Here is an 8,987-nt window from a genome sequence, read left to right as displayed (position 1 = left end):
GGCCAACACCCAGTGCAGAGATTTCTGTGCCTTCATTCACAGGGTGGCAGTGGACAGAGTTCTCCATCTGTTTCCTGCTGTGTTTGTGAACCATCTCCATCCACTTAATCGTTCACTTGTAAACATCTGTTCTTGTGTCCTGTCTGTGCCCAGCTTTTTAGATACCTTTACTCCGGCTGTTTCTTACATTGCCACCCAGAAGGGCAGTGCTCCTGGGAGCTCTACACATTATAATTTGGCCAGGAACCCAATCCCTTGCTTGCCGACACCCTCTGCCTTGGGTTTCGCCCCTGGAACCTGGTCATATATCTGGTCTTGTTCAGAAAGTGCTAGTGTGGAGCACTTGAATTTGCCTCTGGAATCTGGTGGGAGTGTTTTAGAAAGTCGTGTGGTCCACTGGATGCTTAGACTGACTTGCGGACCCTCTCGCTTTATTTATATTATTTATTACCAGAATGTTAGGGGTTTCTGAAAACCATTTGGATGCAGCCCAACTTAGAAAAGTCCTGATACGGAGTTGGCTGACTTTGAACAACAGATAAAGCAGAGGGCAGTTAACTTGCTGACCACAGTAATGCAGTGATGCTGATTGCAAATAATGAAGGATATATGCTCATCCCTTAAGTTCTTTGAGCCTTCATTCCCTCATCTGGCAAAAGGATAATAATACTTGCTATGTCTACCCTTCAAAGGTTTGAGATGCTCAGATGAGATAGGTGTGTATAGTCCTTGGTAAATTTGAAAGTATTCTATGACTTTAAGGTTTTAACTAATGACTAGTGGCCTCCAGGTCATTTAAAAATGGTTTGATTTACATTTAGTGGAAATTCACCTGTTACGAAAACTTGAAACATGACATCTCAAGGTTATATCATAGCTCAACATTTATAGTCTCATTTCCTCTCTGTAAGGCCTCAGAGGAGAGAAGAGCTGGGTGTCCCTGGGAAGAATTACTGGTTGGGAGGGGTGTGTGTGTGTGTGTGTGTGTGTGTGTGTTGGGGTGGGAGGAAGGGTCCAGGGATGGTCGGCTGTCTTTTCTAAGGATAGTGAGTAGAAAGCTCTCTTGATAATTTCTTGATAGTGTGTTCAGAAGCAGGCAGCTAGCTGGCTTATTAGCAGTAATATCTCTTCTTTCCTAGGCTCCTTTTGTCCTGAAGGCTCACCTTGCTTGTGTTCACCTCTTGGTTCCATGAAGGTGGCCCTTGGCAAGTAGCGCCTTAGCCATAGGGTGGATGGAAGGGAGGGAACAAAGCCCTGGGCTCCTCCTTCCAGATTTGCTGCTTGTGCTTCTTTCCTCATTGCCTCCTATAGTCTTGTGTTCTCCTGAACGGCTTCTCCAGTTCTCTGTATCCTTAAATCCTCAAATTTGCCTTGCATGCCCCCTAGTGGCAGGTTGGATGCACCCCTGGTTGTGTTATCCTGTGTGTTGTGGTCCAGGAGCAGTTGTTCTCTGTACCCAGTTCTGTTACGGAGCATTAGCCCCAGTCCACAAATGCAGAACGAGAGGTTCTGTGATCCTGACTTGCCCCTCGAGTAGGACCTGTGGAGGTGGGGTTGGAATTGGAACTTTTGATTCCCAGATTTATACAATGGGAATGCCTCAGAAAAAAGATGATGTGGTTATAGCTTTTGTAGATTTTCAAAAATGGTTTAAAAGGAATCTAGATTATTTTGCTGTCTACTCAGATAATCTCCAAGGGCAAAAATGTGAATATTTGAAGGTAAGAATGATCGTCTTTTTTACTCTTTATCACATTGGAAAAAATTTTGTCACTTACCAGGTACTCATTATTTCATGATCAGTCCTGTCAACAACTTTGAGGTGTACAAAAAATGCATAAAGCATGATGTCTGCCCTTCAGAAGTTTGTTCTAATTACATCCTAGTTACAAGGTGTTTAAATTTATTCTCTCGAGGAAAAAAATAAGTATAACACGTAACTTATTGATGTTTAATATTTCTACTTCATCTCACTAAAGACAAATTCTCTGAGCATTTGCCTATTTATTTTTTTATAAAGTCCTTTTCCGTGGAGAGAGAACCGCAGGATAACAACAGTAATTACCCAGATGAGCCCTGGAGGATAACAGAAGAACAGCGCGAGTACTATGTCAATCAGTTCCGATCCCTTCAGCCTGACCCCAGTTCCTTCATTTCAGGTAATGAAGTCTGATGAGTGAAGAACCTGGGTCCCAGATCTTTGTCTCATGTAGATCACTGTATACGCCTTGAGAAATAGTTCACACAAAATGACAGCCTTTTGTGATTCCAGTTTGTTTCCCTCTATGATTGAATTTCTTATCAACTCTAAACCGTGCAGAAAAATACTTGGCAATGACATTTGGAAAATTATGTTTCTGTTTCAAAGAGGTTAAATGGAATTTGGGGGAACCTGCCCTAGACCTGTGCCTTGTTAGCGGGGGCACTTTGTGAAATGATAGACTGTGGCACCGAGGCGGCACTTCTAATTGCCTCTTCATATTAGAGCAAAGATGTAGAGTNGTGGCCTTCTGAGTTACTGTCACAAGTCTTTTTATGTTACGTACGTTTTAGAAGTCCAAATTCATGCTTGTTTCCTTTGGCTCAAGTCTTTTTGCTCTGGATTTTCTGAGAGAAATGAAAATATGGGAGGAAAATTGGCCAGCAGTTTTATGTCCACATGTCTGTTCTTGTGGGTTGTCTTCACAATCTGTATTCCCGTTGAGTTCTCATGTAAAATTCAAACTGAGACAAATTGATTTAATTCCTGTGTGCCTACATTTTACTGGGCTGAAGACTAAACAAACGGTGAAATAATAGAGTCTGGAAGAAAAATTCATAAGACTTAATTTTATACCTCAATTTTGAAGAATAACAATATACCCTCAATAATTGTAACCTGACATACTGAATGTGGACTAATTTTCTCTCAAGAAATAAGGTGTGTAATTGAAATGGATATAGTCAAACATCATTTTCTGATTGGTTGGGAAGAGCAGTATTGAAAGCACAATATTGTAGATACAACAAATTAATGTTGACAACATGACTTAAAAAAATAAGCAGAAACCCAGATTGACCACTTGCTAAGCTTACCCAGTGCTTAAGTGAGTTTCCTCACAGTGTATGCAAATAATTAGACAAATACAGATGGGTAGCTCTTAGGAGGGTTTTTATTTTCTTTTAACTTTATTTTGCAGAATTTCAAGTATGGATACAGCTAGAGGGGCTAATATAATGAACCCCTATGTACCTATTACACAGCACCAGTAATGTTGTTTTGTCTATATACTCTCTCAGCACAGATGAGTTTGAAGCAGTTACCAGGTCGTTTGATCTGAGAATGTTTCAGGATAAATCTTGAAGGATAAAAAAGACCTCTTTTGAAAACATAATTGCGGTTCATTGGTACACATTTAAAAAAATACAAAACATGTTACCTTAATGTCATCAAGTCTTTGTTTCCCTAGTTGTCTGACAAATGCCTTTAAAATAGTTTGTTCAAGCTCAGAGGGGTTCAGATATTGTGGTTAGGTGAGGTCTCTCTTTTTTTAAAATTGTTTTTAATGTTTTATTTATTTCTGAGAGAGAGAGAGACAGTGTGAGCAGGGGAGGGTCAGAGAGAGAGGGAGACACAGAATCTGAAGCAGGCTCCAGGCTCTGAGCTGGCTGTCAGCATAGAGCCCGATGCGGGGCTTGAACCCACGAACCGTGAGATCATGACCTGAGCCGAAGTTAGACGCTTAACCGACTGAGCCACCCAGGTGCTGCAGGTGATGTCTTTTTTTAAAAATCATCTTTATTGAGATATTAGTGTACCATAAAATTTACTCCTGTAAAGTGTACAGTTGACTGGTTTTAGTGTATACAGAATATATTCACAGTCTACATTTAGAACACTTTCATTACCTCCCAACAAATCACCTGCTTATTAGCAGTTATTGCCCATTCCTTCTGTCCCCTCACAGCTCTACATAATAACCAAACTACTTTTTCTCTCCATAGTTTTGCCTATTTTGTGCTTTTCCTATAAATGAAATCATATAATGTGTGGTCTTTTGTGTTGGACTTCTTTTCTACTTAGCATAATATTTTAAGGTTTATCCAGGTTGTAGTGTGTACTAGAACTTCATTGCTGTTTATGGCTGAATAATATCCACTGTGTAGATATATTGCATCTTATTTATTCATCAGTTGATGAGCATTTGATTTCTACTTTTTGGCGATTAAGAATAATGCTGCTGTGAACATTTGTGTGCACTATTTTTTTGTGTGGATGTGTGTTTTGATTTCTCTTAAATATATACCCAGGGATGGAATGGCTAGACCATATGGTAACTCTGTGTTGAATCATTGAAGACCAGTCAGACTGTTTTGCTTGGTGGCTGCATTATTTTGCATTGCTACCAGCAGCATAGGGGGGTTCGGCTTACTCCACATCCCCACCGACACTTAACTGTTTGTCTTTTGATTATAGCCATCCTAGTGATGCCAGATGGGCTGAGACTCCTAGAGGGAGGGCCTCAGGCCTCTTGCCATGAGGGTTCTTGGCTTTGTGTGAGAAAATTCAGGAGCAAGCTGTTTAGAGAANCTCCCCCCCCCCCCCACCCCCTTTGCATTTAAAAAGAGTTTTGTGTGTTTTTAAATTAGTTGACTGTACAGGAAGGGGCTTACTCTTTAATTTTGGGTTTATACTTTGAATGGTTAGTTTTTCCATTGTCTTGGGGTTGTGAAATTACCCACAGGGAGCAATTTTAGGAATGCCTGGCCTTGGTGGCTTTTCCTGCCAGAGGGAGTGGGGTCTTATGGTCTCCCATGACTCTCTTTATTACCTGCTGACTTTTAGGTTAAGGGTCAGCCTAAAACCAAAATGGCTTTACTTTGGTCAACCTGTCTCCCAAGTCTCCCGTCCCTCCTGTCTCACTAGTGGGTGTGAAGTAGTATCTCTTTGGGATATGATGAGTATTTCCCAGATGAATAGTGATATTGAACATCTTTTCATGTTCTTATTGGCCGTTTGTATATCTTCTTTGGGGGAACTGTCTATTCACATCCTTTGCCATTTTAAATAAATACCGAATGGTAAGAGTTCCTGGTTTGGTTCCAGACCACTGCAATAAAGTGGATATTGCAATAAAGCAAGTCAAATAAGTTTTTTGGTTTCCCAGTGCATATAAAAGTTATATTTACACTATACTGTAGTCTGTTAAGTATGCAATAGCATGTTATCTAAAAAAAAAAACCAATGTACATATTTTAATTAAAAATAATTTATTGCTATAATATGCTAACCATTATGTGAGCTTTCTGTGAGTTGTAATCACTGATCACAGATCACTGCAACAAATATAATAGTGAAAAAAATTGAAATATTGCAAGAATTACCAAAATGTGATACAGAGACCTGAAATGAGCAAATGCTCTTGGAAAAATGGCACCAACAGACTTGCTCAACACAAGGATGCCATAAACCTTCAATTTGTATAAAAAAAAAATGCAGTATTTACCAAGTGCAGTAAAATGAAGCATAATAAAACAAGGTATGCCTTTATTCTAGATACATGTTCCTTGTCAGATATTTGATTTGGAAATACTTGTTCCCAATCAGTGTCTTGGCTTTTTATTTTCCTAATGGTGTCTTTTGGAGCATATAAATTTTTAATTCTGTTGACGTCCAACTTACCTATTTGTTGTTGTTGGTTGTGCTTTTGGTGCCATGACTAAGAGATTGTTGCCTGATCCAAGGCCATGAAAATGTGTATTTCCTCTAAGAAGGTATATATATTACAGTTTTATCTTTAGGATCTTTGATCCATTTTGAGTTAATTTTTGTGTTTTTGTGTATAATATGAGGTAGGTGTTCAAATTTATTTTTTTGCATGTGGATGTGCACCATTTTTTTTGAAAAAAATAAAAGATTCTTTCCATGATTTAATTGTTTTAGCATCCTTGTCAAAATTCAGTTTACTATGAATGTGAGGGTTTATTTCTGAAAGTTAATTTTTTTCCACTGATTTCCCCTGTCTAGTCTAAAGCCAGTATACTATCTTGAGTATTATAGTAGGTTTTGAGATTAGGAAGTGGGAATTGTCCAACTTTGTTCTTTTCAGTTTTAATAGTTAAAAAAAATTGTTTTAATGTTTATTTTTTGAGAGAGTGAGAGAAACCGTGCATGTAGGGGAGGGGCAGAGAGAGAGGGAGACCATCTCTGAGCTAGCTGTCACCACAGAGCTCGATGCACTCGTGAAACATGAGATCATGACCTGAGTTGAAGTTGGATGCTAAACCAACTGAGCCACCTAGGCGCCCTCAGTATTGTTTCGATTTTGGTTTTTAGGGATTGTACTTTTTGAAATTTAGTTTTATACTTCTATAAAACACACAGTTCTGAATTTGAGTCTACAAAAACGATGAACAAAGTCTAGCTTGTGTTCCTATCCCCTCTACCCCCTGTTCCTTTCTTGTCCCCTTTTTAATGGTTTATCTGTTTTTAAAAGTAAAAACAAATTCATATATGTATGTTTATGTGTATATTCTTATCTTTTGTTAGATAAATGGTAGCATACTATTTGTACTTGTCTCCACCTTGCTTATTTTATTTAGCCCATGTCCTGCTCATGACTCCGTAGTTGCGTGTAGAGATATCTCCCATTGCCTTTCATAGTCATATACTATTAGATTGTGTGATACACAGTCATTTATTTAGCTGACCCCCTTTTGGGATTATTTGTAATCTTTTGCTATTATACATATTTCTGTTGTGAATAGCCCTCTGCACACATCTTTTTCTGTTTTTGTTATTTTTGTCCGTGTATCTTTGGATAGTGTGATTTTACTGGACATTGCAAAATGCTCCTTCATTAGGCTTGTGCCATGTTGTCATTTCACCAGCGTTGCAGAAGATGCCTATTTTCCCACAGTCTTGTTCTTGCAACATGTTTACCTACTTTTGTATTTTCCCTCCATTTGATAGGCAAGAAATCATGTGTGGTTCTAATTGATAGATCTCTTATGAAGAAGGTTGAATTTTTAAAAATATGATTAAGACTCAATTGGGATGCCTGGCTGGCTTAGTCAGTAGAGCATNCAATTACATGCTATTTCTGTGAACTGTCATAGCTCCATCCATTTTTATATTGCGTTATTGGTCTTTATTTTTAATTATTTTTTTCTTTTAAGTGGAAGTTCTTTTTTTTTCTTAGTTTATTGTCAAGTTGGCTTCCATATAACACCCAGTGCTCATCCCAACAAGTGCCCTCCTCCATGCCCATNGAAAGCCTCCTTGTGGTAAAAAGTCTGAATCTACATTTTGATGTTTGATTGCTGACAACTGTTTAAAGCCTCACCTCTCCCTCTTTTGCCCCCCTATTAGGCTTCCCAGCAGGTCTGAAAATGACTGGAAAGGGCAAGGAAAGGAAGTTGGCTTGGGGTTTCTAGGTTGGCTGGGAATGGGGCAGGAGTGAGGGTTCCAGCTCACTGATGGAACTTCTCTCAGTGCTAAAGGAGGGAGCATGTGGGCTCTCATCAGCGTCCTCCTCTGGCAGGCAGCAGCCAGGGCACACCTGAACTTGGTAGCTGTCAGCTTCCCCATGGACCCTACCTCATCTCTTTGGGACACCATGGCAGAACACGCTGTGTACTGTCAAAGGCCGGATGAAGTCTCTTGTTTGGGTTTGGACCTAGTGTGATTTGAAGAAAGGATATTAGGGGGGAAAAGGAAGAAGGGGTTGAGGGGAGGATGTCTTTATATCTATAAAATAGCTGGTAAATAGGCTTTCAAGACATTTCTGACAAATGTTTGACAAGGTAGCTGCATTGATGGCCAACAATCCTATATTGGCATTATTTCTACAGTGCTTCTGGGGAGAAAGCCCATTGGTTAATAGGGCGCTTTGCCTTTATCCTTAATAATCTACCAAAGGAAAATAAGTCTGTTTTAGAATCCATTATAATCCTTTGTTTTTTTGTTTTTTTTTTAAAAAAATTTTTTTTAAATGTTTTTATTTGTGTTTAGGAGAGAGAGAGAGACAGCGTGAACAGGGGAGGGTCAGAGAGAGAGGGAGTCACAGACTGAAACAGGCTCCAGGCTCTGAACTGGCAGTCAGCACAGAGCCCGATGCGGGGCTCGAACCCACGAACCGTTGAGATCATGACCCAAGCGAAAGTCGGACGCTCAACCGACTAAGCCACCCAGGCGCCCCTATAATCCTTTGTTTTAAGGCGAATTAGAAGACTTGTGATTGCCAAGGACTTTTGACATTATTGGCTTAGAGCTTGAGGCTTTGATTTAACTGTTCTTTGTGTTAGAATTGAGGCCTTTGAATTTTGAAACTGATCTGAGAGCTAAAACCATAAAAATTTATATGTCATTAAGGATGGGTCTAACCTTATATAGTGCAGTTGGGATTGGAGCAATATAACATGTAAAATGGAATGATTACCTGATTCCAACTGATATTGGTAAATTTGTGATGAATAAAGAAAGTAGCAAGAGGTTCCTGGATGTTTCTCAAAGAGCCACCAAGAGATCTTAAAAATGTCACTGAACTCTTTACTAAGATGTCTATTTTATCTTTGTGTAATGAGATTAATGGCATTAATTTTCTTCTTTTTGCTCGTTTTTTTTTTAAGTTTATTTATTTTGAGGGGGAGGTGAAGAGAGAGACAAAGTCCCAAGCAGGCTCCGTGTTGTCAGAGCAGAGACTGACACAGGGCTTGATCTCATGAACTGTGAGATCTTGACCAGAGCTGAAATCAAGAGCCAGCCACTTAACTGACTGAGTGACCTAGGTGCCCCTAATTTATATATTCTTTTAAAGGCTGTTAAACATCTTTTTTAGCTATATGATTTATAGTTGCTTTGNNNATAGGGATTGCTGAATGAAACAATGGCAGTTCATTTATATGTAAATATAAAAGCTCTTCTAGACAAGTAATTAATGGTTTATTTAAATAGTGGCTCTCTTGGCAGGTTCTGTGGCCAAGAACTTCTTCAAAAAATCAAAGCT

General features: G+C 39.2%; 1 protein-coding gene across 1 annotated transcript in view; it reads left to right on the top strand.

Moving 5' to 3' along the window:
* Positions 1-8,987, top strand: part of REPS2 (RALBP1 associated Eps domain containing 2) — a 174,282-nt gene that overhangs the window by 55,684 nt on the left and 109,611 nt on the right. Inside the window, exons 6-7 of the mRNA XM_077761695.1 lie at positions 2,010-2,159; positions 8,951-8,984. Of these exons, the coding sequence (XP_077617821.1) occupies positions 2,010-2,159; positions 8,951-8,984 (184 nt within the window). The remainder of the gene's footprint in view (positions 1-2,009; positions 2,160-8,950; positions 8,985-8,987) is intronic.

This window comes from Crocuta crocuta, unplaced genomic scaffold (assembly GCF_008692635.1).
Source record: "Crocuta crocuta isolate KB4526 unplaced genomic scaffold, BGI_CrCroc_1.0 scaffold657, whole genome shotgun sequence".
Classification (NCBI taxonomy): Eukaryota; Metazoa; Chordata; class Mammalia; order Carnivora; family Hyaenidae; genus Crocuta; species Crocuta crocuta.
Note: the sequence above shows the minus strand (reverse complement) of the source record. Positions and strands in the feature narration are given on the sequence as shown.